Source organism: Hyla sarda, unplaced genomic scaffold (assembly GCF_029499605.1).
Source record: "Hyla sarda isolate aHylSar1 unplaced genomic scaffold, aHylSar1.hap1 scaffold_855, whole genome shotgun sequence".
Taxonomy (NCBI): Eukaryota; Metazoa; Chordata; class Amphibia; order Anura; family Hylidae; genus Hyla; species Hyla sarda.
In genome coordinates this window covers 98,863-122,500 of record NW_026610883.1, presented here as the reverse complement: position 1 = coordinate 122,500, position 23,638 = coordinate 98,863, and the positions used below count along the sequence as shown (strand labels likewise).

Below are 23,638 nucleotides of genomic sequence, written 5' to 3'. Positions count from 1 at the left end.
GGGGGTAGATATTACACTATATATATATGGGGGGTAGATATTACACTATATATATATGGGGGGGTAGATATTACACTATATATATGGGGGGTAGATATTACACTATATATATGGGGGGTAGATATTACACTATATATGGGGGGGTAGATATTACACTATATATATGGGGGGGGTAGATATTACACTATATATATGGGGGGGTAGATATTACACTATATATATGGGGGGTAGATATTACACTATATATATATGGGGGGGTAGATATTACACTATATATATATGGGGGGTAGATATTACACTATATATATATGGGGGGGTAGATATTACACTATATATATGGGGGGTAGATATTACACTATATATATGGGGGGGGGTAGATATTACACTATATATATGGGGGGTAGATATTACACTATATATGGGGGGGTAGATATTACACTATATATATGGGGGGGGTAGATATTACACTATATATATGGGGGGGTAGATATTACACTATATATATGGGGGGTAGATATTACACTATATATATATGGGGGGTAGATATTACACTATATATATATGGGGGGTAGATATTACACTATATATATATGGGGGGTAGATATTACACTATATATATGGGGGGTAGATATTACACTATATATATATGGGGGGTAGATATTACACTATATATATGGGGGGTAGATATTACACTATATATATGGGGGGTAGATATTACACTATATATATATATATGGGGGGTAGATATTACACTATATATATATGGGGGGTAGATATTACACTATATATATGGGGGTAGATATTACACTATATATATGGGGGGTAGATATTACACTATATATATGGGGGTAGATATTACACTATATATATGGGGGGTAGATATTACACTATATATATATGGGGGGTAGATATTACACTATATATATGGGGGGTAGATATTACACTATATATATGGGGGTAGATATTACACTATATATATGGGGGGTAGATATTACACTATATATATGGGGGGTAGATATTACACTATATATATATGGGGGGTAGATATTACACTATATATATATGGGGGGTAGATATTACACTATATATATGGGGGTAGATATTACACTATATATATATGGGGGGTAGATATTACACTATATATATGGGGGTAGATATTACACTATATATATATGGGGGGTAGATATTACACTATATATATGGGGGGTAGATATTACACTATATATATATGGGGGTAGATATTACACTATATATATGGGGGGTAGATATTACACTATATATATATGGGGGGGTAGATATTACACTATATATATATGGGGGGGTAGATATTACACTATATATATGGGGGTAGATATTACACTATATATATATGGGGGGGGTAGATATTACACTATATATATGGGGGGTAGATATTACACTATATATATATGGGGGGTAGATATTACACTATATATATATATGGGGGGTAGATATTACACTATATATATATATATATGGGGGGTAGATATTACACTATATATATATGGGGGGTAGATATTACACTATATATATATGGGGGGTAGATATTACACTATATATATATGGGGGGTAGATATTACACTATATATATATGGGGGGGTAGATATTACACTATATATATATGGGGGGGTAGATATTACACTATATATATGGGGGTAGATATTACACTATATATATATGGGGGGGGGTAGATATTACACTATATATATGGGGGGTAGATATTACACTATATATATATGGGGGGTAGATATTACACTATATATATATATGGGGGGTAGATATTACACTATATATATATATATATGGGGGGTAGATATTACACTATATATATATGGGGGGTAGATATTACACTATATATATATGGGGGGTAGATATTACACTATATATATATGGGGGGTAGATATTACACTATATATATATGGGGGGTAGATATTACACTATATATATGGGGGGTAGATATTACACTATATATATATGGGGGGTAGATATTACACTATATATATGGGGGGTAGATATTACACTATATATATGGGGGGTAGATATTACACTATATATATGGGGGGTAGATATTACACTATATATGGGGGGTAGATATTACACTATATATATATGGGGGGTAGATATTACACTATATATATATTTGGCTCTAAGGGTCCCAAATGGGGCTGTAGGCCCTGCGGGGGATGTGTAGCATGCCCGAATGTAGAGAAAGCTGAAGAATTTCTTAATTCCTCTGGGGAAAAGAAGTTTACTATAACACCCACCATCAATTGTTGCACATCTGGTGTAATTTCTTACGTCACTTGCCCCTGCCACCTAATATATGTTGGTCTCACCTCTAGAGAACTGAGGAGAAGGGTACGTGAACATGTCCTGGGGATTGAGGCTGCAAGAGACATTGAAGATCTATCTACTTTGAAGACATCATGGGTGTGACAGCAAACTCCTCAAGGTAAGAGGCATAGACAGGGTCTTGGTTGGCCCTAGGGGTGGTAACTGGCGCCAAATTCTCACACAGAAGGAATCAAGGTGGATTTTTACCCTGAAAACTGTGACCCCGTATGGGCTCAATGAGCACAATAGTTTTGCGCCCTTTCTACGTACATGATTTATTTTGTTTCTATTCCCTTGGTATTGCCACCTGGTCCGGTTTGAATTTTTCTACTTTAATATGGTTTTAATTGATTTTAACTTGTTCTTTTGTAGTCATTATGTCTTATTTTGTTTTTTGTTGTTTTTTCTTGGTTCCCCCCTCTTTCTTTCTTTTTCCCTTGCTCTTATTTATTTTTCTTGGCCTCCCCCCCTTTTTCTCTCTTTTTCCCTTGTTTTTTATTTATCTTCCTTTGTTTTTCCTTTTGCTTGTCTCTGTCCTCCCCTGTTTTCTCCTTTTTGCTTTTCCCTTTCCCTTCTTTTCCCTACCTCTTTTCTTTTTGTCCCCTTTCCTTACTTCAGGGCACCCTAACCGGATCCGATGGAAGATACGAACTTATGAAATTATCCTTGCAGCAGTCCAGGAAATGGCTGGTTTTATCCAACATCCAAACAATTCACCGATATTTGCATACAGTATATTTTTCACATTTCATATAAATATGTCAGTAGACGTATCCTTTATCACATCATTTGAATATTATATATTCTCCAGTGAGTCCTTTGTGGCTCACATTAATTTATTGGTGTATATTCATCTACATGTACCCTCTATCCCCTCATATATATTCTTATAGTGAGCCCTGTGTATTTCACATTAATGTGTTTGCACATATCGATTAATATTTATTCACATTTGTTTTTTCTATGTATCCGCATATTTCACACACATATTTGCACTTGTCACACATCTTTATATCTATATAGGTTTTATTTTTATATATATATCTTCTTATAGATATATTTCTTACATATTTCCATATTGTTATATTTGGTCGTCACTGTAATATATGTGTTGCACTTATGTATAACAATCTCGGCATGGCACTTTGGTTTTGCACATCTCACTTTTGCATGTCACTGCTTTCTCTCACGTTTTCGCACACACCTCACCTCTATTTGCTGTATGTTTTCCTAAGGATGTCTGCAATAATGCTGCCAGCTCCGTTTCCCACATCCAAGATGGCCGTTGCGTGCTGTCTCAGCGTGATACGCATGCACGAGATTTCGCCGCACATCTCACACCTATTCGTGAGTACGGAGCTGCGCTATGAGCTCTCGGCGTGGTGACGCAGTGGACGCACTGCATCATCATCATGCCGAACATGCGCAGTGATGACTGTAATGGCGTTCGGACGCTGGTTCACATTGGATTCTCCTCTCAGGTGCCCTGATTGCTTTGTATGTGTTTTGCATTCTTATTGGCTACACATGTATATAAATATCTACCTCCCTTTCATACCATATACTCCCTGAGGAAGCTTGTTGCGAAACAACGTTGTAGGGGTGGCGTTCTGTATTAGGGTAAGATGTCCGCTGTATGCTCTTGTGATGTGAGATGGGTGATTTATATTTGAGTCATATTTTCCAGGATTCCGGTGATTGTTGTACATTGGTGTATGTTTCTATCCCGATTCCTGGGACTCTCTATCCTTTCACCCGTTTATCACTCTCATAATTGTATACTTTATTCATTTTCTTATTCCATGGTGCGGTCACAAACTTTTTGTCTCTGGGCATTGTGCAATACGGGATTTCCATCTATATAGCCATTCTGAGTGTATATGTTTACATATGTTGGTATTTAATTACTAGTATATTTTTGTACAGCCTATACCTTTTACATGTATATACACCCGGATGGGGGTCACTTTATTATCTCCCATTTCTTATTGATGTTCTGTAGCTCAGCTCTGTTTCTATCCCTCATCCAGACGCCTCAGTAGTCTGTCCACTGTCGTTCCTTTTAAATTCTGTTTTTAAAATCAGTCACTACTAATAAAGACTATATATACTTTTTCACTATTTTATGTCTCTGTGTAATTTTCTTGGGTATTATTTGTATTTCTCTGTATGCCAGAGACAAGGTTGGACCATAGGTCAGTATTTTGTGCCCCTCTTTTTTTGGTTATTATACTATATATATATATATGTATGGGGGGTAGATATTACACTATATATATATATGGGGGGTAGATATTACACTATATATATATGGGGGGGTAGATATTACACTATATATATATATGGGGGGTAGATATTACACTATATATATATATGGGGGGTAGATATTACACTATATATATATATGTATGGGGGGTAGATATTACACTATATATATATATGGGGGGTAGATATTACACTATATATATATATGGGGGGTAGATATTACACTATATATATATGGGGGTAGATATTACACTATATATATGGGGGGTAGATATTACACTATATATGGGGGTAGATATTACACTATATATATGGGGGGTAGATATTAAACTATATATATATATGGGGGGTAGATATTACACTATATATATGGGGGGTAGATATTACACTATATATGGGGGGTAGATATTACACTATATATATGGGGGGTAGATATTAAACTATATATATATATATGGGGGGTAGATATTACACTATATATATGGGGGGTAGATATTACACTATATATATATATATATATATATATATATATATATAGGGGGTAGATATTACACTATATATATGGGGGGTAGATATTACACTATATATATATGGGGGGTAGATATTACACTATATATATATATATGGGGGGTAGATATTACACTATATATGGGGGGTAGATATTACACTATATATATATGGGGGGTAGATATTACACTATATATATGGGGGGTAGATATTACACTAATATATGGGGGGTAGATATTACACTATATATATGGGGGGTAGATATTACACTATATATATATGGGGGGTAGATATTACACTATATATATATGGGGGGTAGATATTACACTATATATATATGGGGGGTAGATATTACACTATATATATATATGGGGGGTAGATATTACACTATATATATATATATGGGGGGTAGATATTACACTATATATATATGGGGGGTAGATATTACACTATATATATATATGGGGGGTAGATATTACACTATATATATGGGGGGTAGATATTACACTATATATATATATGGGGGGTAGATATTACACTATATATATGGGGGGTAGATATTACACTATATATATGGGGGGTAGATATTACACTATATATATGGGGGTAGATATTACACTATATATATATATGGGGGGTAGATATTACACTATATATATATGGGGGGTAGATATTACACTATATATATATGGGGGGTAGATATTACACTATATATATATGGGGGTAGATATTACACTATATATATGGGGGTAGATATTACACTATATATATGGGGGGTAGATATTACACTATATACATGGGGGGGTAGATATTACACTATATATATGGGGGGTAGATATTACACTATATGGGGGGTAGATATTACACTATATATATGGGGAGTAGATATTACACTATATATATGGGGGGTAGATATTACACTATATGGGGGGTAGATATTACACTATATATATATATATATGGAGGGTAGATATTACACTATATATATGGGGGTAGATATTACACTATATATATGGGGGTAGATATTACACTATATATATGGGGGGTAGATATTACACTATATATATATATGGAGGGTAGATATTACACTATATATATGGGGGGGTAGATATTACACTATATGGGGGGTAGATATTACACTATATATATGGGGAGTAGATATTACACTATATATATATGGGGGTAGATATTACACTATATATATGGGGGGTAGATATTACACTATATATATGGGGGGTAGATATTACACTATATATATGGGGGGGTAGATATTACACTATATATATATATATATATATATATATGGGGGGTAGATATTACACTATATATATGGGGGGTAGATATTACACTATATATATGGGGGGGTAGATATTACACTATATATATATATATATGGGGGGTAGATATTACACTATATATATATGGGGGGTAGATATTACACTATATATATGGGGGGTAGATATTACACTATATATATGGGGGGTAGATATTACACTATATATATGGGGGGGGGTAGATATTACACTATATATATGGGGGGTAGATATTACACTATATATATATGGGGGGTAGATATTACACTATATATATGGGGGGTAGATATTACACTATATATATGGGGGGTAGATATTACACTATATATATGGGGGGGTAGATATTACACTATATATATATATATATGGGGGGTAGATATTACACTATATATATATATGGGGGGTAGATATTACACTATATATATGGGGGGTAGATATTACACTATATATATGGGGGGTAGATATTACACTATATATATGGGGGGGGGGTAGATATTACACTATATATATGGGGGGTAGATATTACACTATATATATATGGGGGGTAGATATTACACTATATATATGGGGGGTAGATATAACACTATATATATATATATATATATATATGGGGATAGATATTGCACTATATATATGGGGGGTAGATATTACACTATATATATATGGGGGGTAGATATTACACTATATATATATATATATATATATATATATGGGGGGTAGATATTACACTATATATATGGGGGTAGATATTACACTATATATATATGGGGGGTAGATATTACACTATATAAATGGGGGGTAGATATTACACTATATATATGGGGGTAGATATTACACTATATATATGGGGGGTAGATATTACACTATATATATGGGGGGTAGATATTACACTATATATATGGGGGTAGATATTACACTATATATATATGGGGGGTAGATACTACACTATATATATGGGGGGGTAGATATTACACTATATATATGGGGGGTAGATATTACACAATATATATGGGGGGTAGATATTACACTATATATATATGGGGGGTAGATATTACACTATATATATATGGGGGGTAGATATTACACTATATATATGGGGAGTAGATATTACACTATATATATATGGGGGTAGATATTACACTATATATATGGGAGGTAGATATTACACTATATATATGGGGGGTAGATATTACACTATATATATGGGGGGGTAGATATTACACTATATATATGGGGGGGTAGATATTACACTATATATATATATATATATATATATATATGGGGGGTAGATATTACACTATATATATGGGGGGTAGATATTACACTATATATATGGGGGGTAGATATTACACTATATATATGGGGGGGTAGATATTACACTATATATATAATATATGGGGGGTAGATATTACACTATATATATATATGGGGGGTAGATATTACACTATATATATGGGGGGTAGATATTACACTATATATATGGGGGGTAGATATTACACTATATATATTGGGGGGGGGGGTAGATATTACACTATATATATGGGGGGTAGATATTACACTATATATATATGGGGGGTAGATATTACACTATATATATGGGGGGTAGATATTACACTATATATATGGGGGGTAGATATTACACTATATATATGGGGGGTAGATATTACACTATATATATATGGGGGGTAGATATTACACTATATATATATGGGGGGTAGATATTACACTATAGATATATATATATGGGGGGTAGATATTACACTATATATATATGGGGGGTAGATATTACACTATATATATGGGGGGTAGATATTACACTATATATATATATGGGGGGTAGATATTACACTATATATATGGGGGGTAGATATTACACTATATATATGGGGGGTAGATATTACACTATATATATGGGGGGGGGTAGATATTACACTATATATATGGGGGGTAGATATTACACTATATATATATGGGGGGTAGATATTACACTATATATATGGGGGGTAGATATAACACTATATATATATATATATATATATATGGGGATAGATATTGCACTATATATATGGGGGGTAGATATTACACTATATATATATGGGGGGTAGATATTACACTATATATATATATATATATATATATATATTGGGGGGTAGATATTACACTATATATATGGGGGTAGATATTACACTATATATATATGGGGGGTAGATATTACACTATATAAATGGGGGGTAGATATTACACTATATATATGGGGGTAGATATTACACTATATATATGGGGGGTAGATATTACACTATATATATGGGGGGTAGATATTACACTATATATATGGGGGTAGATATTACACTATATATATGGGGGGTAGATATTACACTATATATATGGGGGGTAGATATTACACTATATATATGGGGGGTAGATATTACACAATATATATGGGGGGTAGATATTACACTATATATATATGGGGGGTAGATATTACACTATATATATATGGGGGGTAGATATTACACTATATATATGGGGGGTAGATATTACACTATATATATATATATATGGGGGGTAGATATTACAATATATATATGGGGGGTAGATATTACACTATATATATGGGGGGTAGATATTACACTATATATATATGGGGGGTAGATATTACACTATATATATGGGGGGTAGATATTACACTATATATATGGGGGGTAGATATTACACTATATATATATGGGGGGTAGATATTACACTATATATATGGGGGGTAGATATTACACTATATATATATGGGGGGGTAGATATTACACTATATATATATGGGGGGTAGATATTACACTATATATATATATGGGGGGTAGATATTACACTATATATATGGGGGGTAGATATTAGACTATATATATGGGGGGTAGATATTACACTATATATATGGGGGGTTGATATTACACTATATATATGGGGGGTAGATATTACACTATATATATATGGGGGGTAGATATTACACTATATATATGGGGGGTAGATATTACACTATATATATATGGGGGGTAGATATTACACTATATATATGGGGGGTAGATATTACACTATATATATATGGGGGTAGATATTACACTATATATATGGGGGTAGATATTACACTATATATATGGGGGGGTAGATATTACACTATATATATAGGGGGGTAGATATTACACTATATATATATGGGGGTAGATATTACACTATATATATGGGGGGTAGATATTACACTATATATATGGGGGGTAGATATTACACTATATATATGGGGGGTAGATATTACACTATATATATGGGGGGTAGATATTACACTATATATATGGGGGGTAGATATTACACTATATATATGGGGGGTAGATATTACACTATATATATATGGGGGGTAGATATTACACTATATATATGGGGGGTAGATATTACACTATATATATGGGGGGGGTAGATATTACACTATATATATGGGGGGTAGATATTACACTATATATATGGGGGGTAGATATTACACTATATATATGGGGGGGTAGATATTACACTATATATATATGGGGGGTAGATATTACACTATATATATATGGGGGGTAGATATTACACTATATATATGGGGGGTAGATATTACACTATATATATGGGGGGTAGATATTACACTATATATATGGGGGGTAGATATTACACTATATATATGGGGGGTAGATATTACACTATATATATGGGGGGTAGATATTACACTATATATATATGGGGGGTAGATATTACACTATATATATGGGGGGTAGATATTACACTATATATATGGGGGGTAGATATTACACTATATATATGGGGGGTAGATATTACACAACCAGGAGACAGGCCAGTACATCAGGAGACGTGGAGGAGGCCGTAGGAGGACAACAACCCAGCAGCAGGATCACTACCTCCACCTATGTGCAAGGAGGAGCAGGAGGAGCAGGAGGAGCAGGAGGAGCAGGAGGAGCACTGCCAGAGCCCTGCAAAATGACCTCCAGCAGGCCACAAATGTGCATGTGTCCACTCAAACGGTCAGAAACAGACTCCATGAGGGCGGTATGAGGGCCCGACGTCCACAGGTGGGGGTTGTATGAGGGCCCGACGTCCACAGGTGGGGGTTGTATGAGGGCCCGACGTCCACAGGTGGGGGTTGTATGAGGGCCCGACGTCCACAGGTGGGGGTTGTTCTTACAGCCCAACACCGTGCAGGACGTTTGGCATTTGCCAGAGAACAACAAGATTGGCAAATTCCCCACTGGGGCCCTGTGCTCTTCACAGATGAAAGCAGGTTCACACTGAGCACATGTGACAGAGTCTGGAGACGCCGTGGAGAACGTTCTGCTGCCTGCAACATCCTCCAGCATGACCGGTTTGGTGGTGGGTCAGTAATGGTGTGGGGTGGCATTTCTTTGGGGGGGCCGCACAGCCCTCCATGTGCTTGCCAGAGGTAGCCTGACTGCCATTAGGTACCGAGATGAGACCCTCAGACCCCTTGTGAGACCATATTCTGGTGCGGTTGTGTTCCACCTAATACAAGACAATGCTAGACCTCATGTGGCTGGAGTGTGTCAGCAGTTCCTACAAGAGGAAGGCATTGATGCTATGGACTGGCCGCCCGTTCCCCTGAATCCGATTGAGCACATCTGGGACGTCTCGCTCCATCCACCACAGACTGTCCAGGAGTTGGCGGATGCTTTAGTCCAGGTCTGGGAGGACATCCCTCAGGAGACCATCCTCCACCTCATCAGGAGCATGCCCAGGCGGGGAGGTCATACGGGCACGTGGAGGCCACACACACTACTGAGCCTCATTGGGACTTGTATTAAGGACATTACATAAAGTTGGATCAGCCTGTAGTGGGGTTTTCCACTGTGATTTTGAGGGTGACTCCATATCCAGACCTCCAGGGGTTAATGATTTCCATTGATAATTTTTGGTGATTTTGTTGTCACATTCATCTATGTAAAGAGGAAAGGATTTCATACGATTCGTTCATTCAGATCTACCATGTGTTATCGCAGGGAGACCTTTATTATTTTGAGCAGTGTAGATATGGGGGGGGGGTTACTTATTGTCATGCCCCCCGCCCTGAGCCCTGTTGGTTTGGTCCATCATACACCCTCCTAATCCAGCGGTTGTTATGAAATGATAATATGGAGGGGGCACTAAACATAACGTGCGTTATCAGACAACCAGCTCGGGGCATCAGCTCCACCCTGCTGGGCCCTTGCTCCATGTGGCCCCAAAAGCTTCACTAATCTCAATGTAGTTCTGTGCATAACTGTCACCCTTGATAACACTGCCCCCTAGAGGTGCGATACCATGAGGAGTCTCCTCCCGTCAGGATAGGGATGAAGTCTACTTACCTTCTGGGCCACCACAGTCTTCTCCATCAGCTCCAGGGCCTGGCCCCTCTGCACCCGGGCCCTCTGGATCTTTTCCCTACAACGTCTCCGGCCGACCCATCTGGACAGCAGGAAGCCTGTGACCAGGCAACATAGGGCAGTGACCACAAGGGGATTGGCCCCCATAGGAGACAGGGGCCACAGAGATTTCAGCATGTCTGCGGGGCAATACGGGTGGCCTGGCATATAAGAGGATGGCACTGCCCACTGGAGAGAATACGGATGACGGCCACAAATAGCAGCGAATCTCATACCTTGGCCAGGGGCCCGCATTGTGACCACTAAAGCTTTGTCACCGCCTTCAGCCCCTGGCAGCAACCATGCCATCCCGATAGGGCCGAGACTTGGGGCAGGTGGAGGTCTATGGGGCACCATACACAGTAATCAACAGGGCTGGGGCAAGGGGCAGGTGGAGGTCTATGGGGCACCATACACAGTAATCAACAGGGCTGGGACGAGGGGCAGGTGGAGGTCTATGGGGCACCATACACAGTAATCAACAGGGCTGGGGCGAGGGGCAGGTGGAGGTCTATGGGGCACTATACACAGTAATAAACAGGGCTGGGGCGAGGGGCAGGTGGAGGTCTATGGGGCACCATACACAGTAATCAACAGGGCTGGGGCGAGGGGCAGGTGGAGGTCTATGGGGCACTATACACAGTAGACAACAGGGCTGGGGCGAGGGGCAGGTGGAGGTCTATGGGGCACTATACACAGTAATAAACAGGGCTGGGGCGAGGGGCAGGTGGAGGTCTATGGGGCACCATACACAGTAATCAACAGGGCTGGGGCGAGGGGCAGGTGGAGGTCTATGGGGCACTATACACAGTAATCAACAGGGCTGGGACGAGGGGCAGGTGGAGGTCTATGGGGCACTATACACAGTAATCAACAGGGCTGGGACGAGGGGCAGGTGGAGGTCTATGGGGCACCATACACAGTAATCAACAGGGCTGGGGCGAGGGGCAGGTGGAGGTCTATGGGGCACTATACACAGTAGACAACAGGGCTTGGGTGAGGGGCAGGTGGAGGTCTATGGGGCACCATACACAGTAATCAACAGGGCTGGGGCGAGGGTCAGGTGGAGGTCTATGGGGCACTATACACAGTAGACAACAGGGCTGGGGTGAGGGGCAGGTGGAGGTCTATGGGGCACTATACACAGTAGACAACAGGGCTAGGGTGAGGGGCAGGTGGAGGTCTATGGGGCACTATACACAGTAATCAACAGGGCTGGGGTGAGGGGCAGGTGGAGGTCTATGGGGCACTATACACAGTAATCAACAGGGCTGGGGCGAGGGGCAGGTGGAGGTCTATGGGGCACTATACACAGTAATCAACAGGGCTGGGGCGAGGGGCAGGTGGAGGTCTATGGGGCACCATACACAGTAATCAACAGGGCTGGGGCGAGGGGCAGGTGGAGGTCTATGGGGCACCATACACAGTAATCAACAGGGCTGGGGCGAGGGGCAGGTGGAGGTCTATGGGGCACTATACACAGTAATCAACAGGGCTGGGGCGAGGGGCAGGTGGAGGTCTATGGGGCACTATACACAGTAATCAACAGGGCTGGGGCAAGGGGCAGGTGGAGGTCTATGGGGCACCATACACAGTAATCAACAGGGCTGGGACGAGGGGCAGGTGGAGGTCTATGGGGCACTATACACAGTAATCAACAGGGCTGGGGTGAGGGGCAGGTGGAGGTCTATGGGGCACTATACACAGTAATCAACAGGGCTGGGGTGAGGGGCAGGTGGAGGTCTATGGGGCACTATACACAGTAATCAACAGGGCTGGGGTGAGGGGCAGGTGGAGGTCTATGGGGCACTATACACAGTAATCAACAGGGCTGGGGCGAGGGGCAGGTGGAGGTCTATGGGGCACTATACACAGTAATCAACAGGGCTGGGGCGAGGGGCAGGTGGAGGTCTATGGGGCACCATACACAGTAATCAACAGGGCTGGGGCGAGGGGCAGGTGGAGGTCTATGGGGCACTATACACAGTAATCAACAGGGCTGGGGCGAGGGGCAGGTGGAGGTCTATGGGGCACTATACACAGTAATCAACAGGGCTGGGGCGAGGGGCAGGTGGAGGTCTATGGGGCACTATACACAGTAATCAACAGGGCTGGGGCGAGGGGCAGGTGGAGGTCTATGGGGCACTATACACAGTAATCAACAGGGCTGGGGTGAGGGGCAGGTGAAGGTCTATGGGGCACTATACACAGTAATCAACAGGGCTGGGGCGAGGGGCAGGTGGAGGTCTATGGGGCACCATACACAGTAACCAACAGGGCTGGGGCGAGGGGCAGGTGGAGGTCTATGGGGCACCATACAAAGTAATCAACAGGGCTGGGGCGAGGGGCAGGTGGAGGTCTATGGGGCACCATACACAGTAATCAACAGGGCTGGGCGAGGGGCAGGTGGAGGTCTATGGGGCACTATACACAGTAATCAACAGGGCTGGGGCGAGGGGCAGGTGGAGGTCTATGGGGCACCATACACAGTAACCAACAGGGCTGGGGCAAGGGGCAGGTGGAGGTCTATGGGGCACTATACACAGTAATCAACAGGGCTGGGGTGAGGGGCAGGTGGAGGTCTATGGGGCACTATACACAGTAATCAACAGGGCTGGGGCGAGGGGCAGGTGGAGGTCTATGGGGCACCATACACAGTAACCAACAGGGCTGGGGCGAGGGGCAGGTGGAGGTCTATGGGGCACTATACACAGTAGACAACAGGGCTGGGGTGAGGGGCAGGTGGAGGTCTATGGGGCACCATACAAAGTAATCAACAGGGCTGGGGTGAGGGGCAGGTGGAGGTCTATGGGGCACTATACACAGTAATAAACAGGGCTGGGGCGAGGGGCAGGTGGAGGTCTATGGGGCACTATACACAGTAATCAACAGGGCTGGGGCAAGGGGCAGGTGGAGGTCTATGGGGCACCATACACAGTAACCAACAGGGCTGGGGCGAGGGGCAGGTGGAGGTCTATGGGGCACTATACACAATAATCAACAGGGCTGGGGCAAGGGGCAGGTGGAGGTCTATGGGGCACCATACACAGTAATCAACAGGGCTGGGGTGAGGGGCAGGTGGAGGTCTATGGGGCACCATACACAGTAACCAACAGGGCTGGGGCGAGGGGCAGGTGGAGGTCTATGGGGCACCATACACAGTAACCAACAGGGCTGGGGCGAGGGGCAGGTGGAGGTCTATGGGGCACTATACACAGTAATCAACAGGGCTGGGGCAAGGGGCAGGTGGAGGTCTATGGGGCACCATACACAGTAATCAACAGGGCTGGGGCGAGGGGCAGGTGGAGGTCTATGGGGCACTATACACAGTAATCAACAGGGCTGGGGCGAGGGGCAGGTGGGGGTCTATGGGGCACCATACACAGTAATCAACGGGGCTGGGGCGAGGGGCAGGTGAAGGTCTATGGGGCACTATACACAGTAGACAACAGGGCTGGGGTGAGGGGCAGGTGGAGGTCTATGGGGCACCATACACAGTAACCAACAGGGCTGGGGCGAGGGGCAGGTGGAGGTCTATGGGGCACTATACACAGTAATCAACAGGGCTGGGGCAAGGGGCAGGTGGAGGTCTATGGGGCACCATACACAGTAATCAACAGGGCTGGGGCGAGGGGCAGGTGGAGGTCTATGGGGCACTATACACAGTAATCAACAGGGCTGGGGCGAGGGGCAGGTGGGGGTCTATGGGGCACCATACACAGTAATCAACGGGGCTGGGGCGAGGGGCAGGTGAAGGTCTATGGGGCACTATACACAGTAGACAACAGGGCTGGGGTGAGGGGCAGGTGGAGGTCTATGGGGCACTATACACAGTAACCAACAGGGCTGGGGCGAGGGGCATGTGGAGGTCTATGGGGCACCATACAAAGTAATCAACAGGGCTGGGGCAAGGGGCAGGTGGAGGTCTATGGGGCACTATACACAGTAGACAACAGGGCTGGGGTGAGGGGCAGGTGGAGGTCTATGGGGCACTATACACAGTAATCAACAGGGCTGGGGCGAGGGGCAGGTGGAGGTCTATGGGGCACTTTACACAGTAGACAACAGGGCTGGGGTGAGGGGCAGGTGGAGGTCTATGGGGCACCATACACAGTAATAAACAGGGCTGGGGTGAGGGGCAGGTGGAGGTCTATGGGGCACCATACAAAGTAATCAACAGGGCTGGGGCGAGGGGCAGGTGGAGGTCTATGGGGCACTATACACAGTAGACAACAGGGCTGGGGCGAGGGGCAGGTGGAGGTCTATGGGGCACTATACACAGTAATCAACAGGGCTGGGGCGAGGGGCAGGTGGAGGTCTATGGGGCACTATACACAGTAATAAACAGGGCTGGGGCGAGGGGCAGGTGGAGGTCTATGGGGCACCATACACAGTAATAAACAGGGCTGGGGTGAGGGGCAGGTGGAGGTCTATGGGGCACTATACACAGTAATCAACAGGGCTGGGGTGAGGGGCAGGTGGAGGTCTATGGGGCACTATACACAGTAATCAACAGGGCTGGGGCGAGGGGCAGGTGGAGGTCTATGGGGCACCATACACAGTAACCAACAGGGCTGGGACGAGGGGCAGGTGGAGGTCTATGGGGCACTATACACAGTAATCAACAGGGCTGGGACGAGGGGCAGGTGGAGGTCTATGGGGCACCATACACAGTAATCAACAGGGCTGGGGTGAGGGGCAGGTGAAGGTCTATGGGGCACTATACACAGTAATCAACAGGGCTGGGGCGAGGGGCAGGTGGAGGTCTATGGGGCACCATACACAGTAATCAACAGGGCTGGGGCGAGGGGCAGGTGGAGGTCTATGGGGCACCATACACAGTAATCAACAGGGCTGGGGCGAGGGGCAGGTGGAGGTCTATGGGGCACCATACACAGTAATAAACAGGGCTGGGGCGAGGGGCAGGTGGAGGTCTATGGGGCACTATACACAGTAATCAACAGGGCTGGGACGAGGGGCAGGTGGAGGTCTATGGGGCACTATACACAGTAATCAACAGGGCTGGGGCGAGGGGCAGGTGGAGGTCTATGGGGCACTATACACAGTAATCAACAGGGCTGGGGTGAGGGGCAGGTGGAGGTCTATGGGGCACCATACAAAGTAATCAACAGGGCTGGGGTGAGGGGCAGGTGGAGGTCTATGGGGCACTATACACAGTAATAAACAGGGCTGGGGCGAGGGGCAGGTGGAGGTCTATGGGGCACTATACACAGTAGACAACAGGGCTGGGGTGAGGGGCAGGTGGAGGTCTATGGGGCACTATACACAGTAATCAACAGGGCTGGGGCGAGGGGCAGGTGGAGGTCTATGGGGCACTATACACAGTAATAAACAGGGCTGGGACGAGGGGCAGGTGGAGGTCTATGGGGCACTATACACAGTAATAAACAGGGCTGGGGTGAGGGGCAGGTGGAGGTCTATGGGGCACTATACACAGTAATCAACAGGGCTGGGGTGAGGGGCAGGTGGAGGTCTATGGGGCACTATACACAGTAATCAACAGGGCTGGGGCGAGGGGCAGGTGGAGGTCTATGGGGCACCATACACAGTAATCAACAGGGCTGGGACGAGGGGCAGGTGGAGGTCTATGGGGCACTATACACAGTAATCAACAGGGCTGGGACGAGGGGCAGGTGGAGGTCTATGGGGCACTATACACAGTAACCAACAGGGCTGGGACGAGGGGCAGGTGGAGGTCTATGGGGCACTATACACAGTAATCAACAGGGCTGGGACGAGGGGCAGGTGGAGGTCTATGGGGCACTATACACAGTAATCAACAGGGCTGGGGCGAGGGGCAGGTGAAGGTCTATGGGGCACTATACACAGTAACCAACAGGGCTGGGACGAGGGGCAGGTGGAGGTCTATGGGGCACTATACACAGTAACCAACAGGGCTGGGACGAGGGGCAGGTGGAGGTCTATGGGGCACTATACACAGTAATCAACAGGGCTGGGACGAGGGGCAGGTGGAGGTCTATGGGGCACTATACACAGTAATCAACAGGGCTGGGGCGAGGGGCAGGTGGAGGTCTATGGGGCACTATACACAGTAGACAACAGGGCTGGGGTGAGGGGCAGGTGGAGGTCTATGGGGCACCATACACAGTAACCAACAGGGCTGGGGCGAGGGGCAGGTGGAGGTCTATGGGGCACCATACACAGTAATCAACAGGGCTGGGGCGAGGGGCAGGTGGAGGTCTATGGGGCACTATACACAGTAATCAACAGGGCTGGGGCGAGGGGCAGGTGGAGGTCTATGGGGCACTATACACAGTAATCAACAGGGCTGGGGCGAGGGGCAGGTGGAGGTCTATGGGGCACTATACACAGTAATAAACAGGGCTGGGGCGAGGGGCAGGTGGAGGTCTATGGGGCACTATACACAGTAATCAACAGGGCTGGGGCGAGGGGCAGGTGGAGGTCTATGGGGCACTATACACAGTAATCAACAGGGCTGGGGCGAGGGGCAGGTGGAGGTCTATGGGGCACTATACACAGTAATAAACAGGGCTGGGGCGAGGGGCAGGTGACCAACACTGTATTATAAATGTGGCGGTGCAAAGGATGGTGTCACCAGGAGGCGGTCATTCACCGAACAGGAGTAGGTAGAGCTGGACGCCTCTAACCATGTACTGTGACGTCATGGGCACCTCAACCCCGTGTACTGTGAGGGCCCCACTCCTCTACCCCGTGTACTGTGAGGGCCCCACACCTCTACCCCGTGTACTGTGACATCATGGGCACCTCAACCCCGTGTACTGTGAGGACCCCACACCTCTACCCCGTGTACTGTGAGGACCCCACACCTCTACCCCGTGTACTGTGAGGGCCCCACACCTCTACCCCGTGTACTGTGAGGGCCCCACACCTCTACCCCGTGTACTGTGACGTCATGGGCACCTCTACCCCGTGTACTGTGAGGGCCCCACACCTCTACCCCGTGCACTGTGAGGACCCCACACCTCTACCCCGTGTACTGTGACGTCATGGGCACCTCTACCCCGTGTACTGTGAGGGCCCCACACCTCTACTCCGTGTACTGTGAGGACCCCACACCTCTACTCCGTGTACTGTGAGGGCCCCACACCTCTACCCCGTGTACTGTGAGGGCCCCACACCTCTACCCCGTGTACTGTGAGGGCCCCACACCTCTACTCCGTGTACTGTGAGGACCCCACACCTCTACTCCGTGTACTGTGAGGACCCCACACCTCTACCCCGTGTACTGTGAGGGCCCCACACCTCTACCCCGTGTACTGTGAGGGCCCCACACCTCTGCCCCGTGTACTGTGAGGGCCCCACACCTCTACCCCGTGTACTGTGAGGGCCCCACACCTCTGCCCCGTGTACTGTGAGGACCCCACACCTCTACTCCGTGTACTGTGAGGGCCCCACACCTCTACTCCGTGTACTGTGAGGGCCCCACACCTCTACCCCGTGTACTGTGAGGACCCCACACCTCTGCCCCGTGTACTGTGAGGGCCCCACACCTCTACCCCGTGTACTGTGAGGGCCCCACACCTCTACCCCGTGTACTGTGAGGGCCCCACACCTCTACCCCGTGTACTGTGAGGACCCCACACCTCTACCCCGTGTACTGTGACGTCATGGGCACCTCTACCCCGTGTACTGTGAGGGCCCCACACCTCTGCCCCGTGTACTGTGAGGGCCCCACACCTCTACCCCGTGTACTGTGAGGACCCCACACCTCTACTCCGTGTACTGTGAGGGCCCCACACCTCTACTCCGTGTACTGTGAGGGCCCCACACCTCTACCCCGTGTACTGTGAGGACCCCACACCTCTGCCCCGTGTACTGTGAGGGCCCCACACCTCTACCCCGTGTACTGTGAGGGCCCCACACCTCTACCCCGTGTACTGTGAGGACCCCACACCTCTACTCCGTGTACTGTGAGGACCCCACACCTCTACTCCGTGTACTGTGAGGACCCCACACCTCTACTCCGTGTACTGTGAGGACCCCACACCTCTACCCCGTGTACTGTGAGGACCCCACACCTCTACCCCGTGTACTGTGAGGACCCCACACCTCTACCCCGTGTACTGTGAGGGCCCCACACCTCTGCCCCGTGTACTGTGAGGGCCCCACACCTCTACTCCGTGTACTGTGAGGACCCCACACCTCTACCCCGTGTACTGTGAGGACCCCACACCTCTACTCCGTGTACTGTGAGGGCCCCACACCTCTACCCCGTGTACTGTGAGGGCCCCACACCTCTGCCCCGTGTACTGTGAGGGCCCCACACCTCTGCCCCGTGTACTGTGAGGGCCCCACACCTCTACCCCGTGTACTGTGAGGGCCCCACACCTCTACCCCGTGTACTGTGAGGGCCCCACACCTCTACCCCGTGTACTGTGAGGACCCCACACCTCTACCCCGTGTACTGTGACGTCATGGGCACCTCTACCCCGTGTACTGTGAGGGCCCCACACCTCTACTCCGTGTACTGTGAGGACCCCACACCTCTACCCCGTGTACTGTGAGGGCCCCACACCTCTACCCCGTGTACTGTGAGGGCCCCACACCTCTGCCCCGTGTACTGTGAGGGCCCCACACCTCTGCCCCGTGTACTGTGAGGGCCCCACACCTCTACCCCGTGTACTGTGAGGACCCCACACCTCTACCCCGTGTACTGTGAGGGCCCCACACCTCTACCCCGTGTACTGTGAGGGCCCCACACCTCTGCCCCGTGTACTGTGAGGGCCCCACACCTCTACCCCGTGTACTGTGAGGACCCCACACCTCTGCCCCGTGTACTGTGAGGGCCCCACACCTCTACCCCGTGTACTGTGAAGACCCCACACCTCTACCCCGTGTACTGTGAGGGCCCCACACCTCTACCCCGTGTACTGTGAGGGCCCCACACCTCTGCCCCGTGTACTGTGAGGGCCCCACACCTCTACCCCGTGTACTGTGAGGACCCCACACCTCTGCGGCATGTAGTTGGGGGTCCTGGTTGTCATGGCGGCCTGTACAAGCTGATTACTGACCATTCCCTTTTAGAGACTTAAAGTGTAACTCCAATATGAGTCCGGTGGCAGGACACCTGTCTAGTCTCAGGCTATGAAGTTGCCGGGAAATTTAAACAGGTGTCCTGCCGCCGGACTAACATTGGAGCCCCTCCCCCTCTTTCAATTTTTTTAAACAAAAACATGAAATATTTGGAAGTGGAAATGTCTGAACTTTTAAATAAAACTCCGACGAACGGCGGAAACGTAAAAAAAAAATAATAATAATAAAAATGAACAAAATTGTGGTCACATTGCACCACCCAAAAAATGTGCTAATAATTGACTAAACTACTGACTAGAGCACAATAAATAAGGTACGGCTCCGCCCACAAGACTTTAGAGGGTCAGACGATGGCGAGATTTATATTGATTTGCAATTAAATTTTTATTATTTGGAGATGGAAAGAACAGAAATAAGGAATCGCTGAAGTCGTTGTGAGCGGAGGGAGGAAACGTGCGTCCATCGCCCCGGCCTGGGGTTCAGAGCAGGACGCGGTTTGTGTATTACGCTTTATGGCTTGGACTCGGCGAACCCTAAGCTGTGACGTTATGTGCGCAGTCATACAATATGGCGACCATGTAGGTCGATATTAACCCTTAGGATAAATGATAAAAATACGAAGAAAAATAAAAAACGGATCTAGGCTGCAGCAGCCGACACTCTCCAGGGTCACAGTCTGTTACCTGTTTCTTGAAGTCTGCGATACGTCTTTCCATGGCGTGCAGCGCCTGTTCCCGCATCTTCTGCGCCCGCTCGATCTTCATGCTGCAGCGAAGGCGGTTGAAACATGTTAAGACAATGGTGGATGCGACAAAGCAGCAGATAGTGGAGAGCAACAAATGGTTAACGGCGAATTCCAGCAGGAACCACAACATAGTGACCGTCCGGTATCGATCCGCGGCGCTGACCGTGAGCTGCGAGGATCAGGCGGCCGGACAGTCATAGAACGACAGCTGCGAGGACCATCACCCCCATCAGAACTAATCCCCGAAACCGGATCACAGCGCCAAAAATAGAACGCAGGAGCGCGCAAATTCCCCCAGGAAGGTCTTAACCCTGTAGTCTCTGGAGAGATGCATGTAAAGGAGATCCAGAATATAGAACGGAAATGGCGCCAATTATATCACAAGTAATAATCCTGATCTGTCACATGACCTGTCTCATCGATCCCCCTCTCCCCAGTAACATAATGCGATTAAGGGACCCTGACATTAACCCCGTCCCCACCAAGGATCCAATATGGCGTCACCAGTACAGAAGATGTGGGGGCGTGGTCTGAGACCGCGAGAAATAACAGCAAGGACAAAGGAACGAACCCTCAGCACAGTACGGGCAGCCCGACCAGGTATATATACATCCGCTATATACTCTGCTTCAAATCTGTATATAGTCCGGTATACACAGCGATATCCATTCTATATACTCCTGTATACACAGCTATATACATTCTATATACTCCAGTCTACACAGCTATATACATTCTATATACTCCAGTCTACACAGCTATATACATTCTATATACTCCTGTATACACAGCTATATACATTCTATATACTCCAGTCTACACAGCTATATACATTCTATATACTCCTGTATACACATCTATATACACATTCTATTTACTCCGGTCTACATAGCGATATCCATTCTATATACTCCTGTATACACATCTATATACATTCTATATACTCCAGTATACACAGCTATAGACATTCTATATACTCCTGTATACACATCTATATACACATTCTATATACTCCAGTATACACAGCGATATTCATTCTATATACTACGGTATACATTCTATATACTCCGGTATACACATCTATATACATTCTATATACTCCGGTCTACACAGCTATATACATTCTATATACTCCGGTCAACATAGCGATATACATTCTATATACTCCAGTATACACAGCTATATACATTCTATATACTCCGGTCTACACAGCTATATACATTCTATATACTCCTGTATACACCCTCCTCCCGTATATATCGCGGTTATAGGATTTGCCCCTCGTACCCCGGACTTATAGCGCAGCATCCTCTTCTCCATCAGCTCCAGGCCGCGGTTCCTCTGCATTTGCGCTCGCTCGATTTTCATCTTGGTGTTGCGCTCGCTCATCCATTGTGCGACCAGGATGGAGGCGACTACAGCGACCAGCAGAAGAACGAAGAGCAGATCCACCAGGAATCCGGGGAGCAGAAGAGCCACGAACTGCAGGAGCATGGTGGACACAGACGGCCCGAGCAAAGGTTCCTCACGAGTGTCCCCTCACAGATCACAGCCGACCCGAGCGAGGGTCTCTCACCAAGTGTCCGCTCACAGATCACAGCCGGACCGAGCAAAGGTCCTTCACAGAGTGTCCGCTCACAGATCACAGCCGGACGGAGCGAGGGTCCCTCACAGAGTGTCCGCTCACAGATCACAGCCAGACCGAGCGAGGGTCCCTCACAGAGTGTCCGCTCACAGATCACAGCCAGACCGAGCGAGGGTCCCTCACCGAGTGTCCGCTCACAGATAACAGCCGGACCGAGCGAGGGTCCCTCACCGAGTGTCCGCTCACAGATCACAGCTGGACCGAGCGAGATTCCCTCACAGAGTGTCTGCTCACAGATCACAGCCGGCCGGAGCGAGGGTCCCTCACTGATCACAGCCGCCTCCAGGGCGGGCAAGAAATCCTGGAGATG

General features: G+C 46.5%; 1 protein-coding gene across 2 annotated transcripts in view; it reads right to left on the bottom strand.

Annotated features, from left to right (window-relative positions):
- Positions 1-23,177, bottom strand: part of LOC130347930 (vitamin D3 hydroxylase-associated protein-like) — a gene marked incomplete at its 3' end in the record, with an annotated part of 52,749 nt that extends 29,572 nt beyond the window's left edge. The window contains 1 exon segment of one of the 2 annotated variants that reach the window (XM_056554673.1): positions 22,971-23,177. In XM_056554673.1, coding sequence (XP_056410648.1) covers positions 22,971-23,177 — 207 coding nt within the window. 2 annotated transcript variants of the gene reach the window in all.
- Between the last annotated feature and the right edge of the window lie 461 nt (positions 23,178-23,638).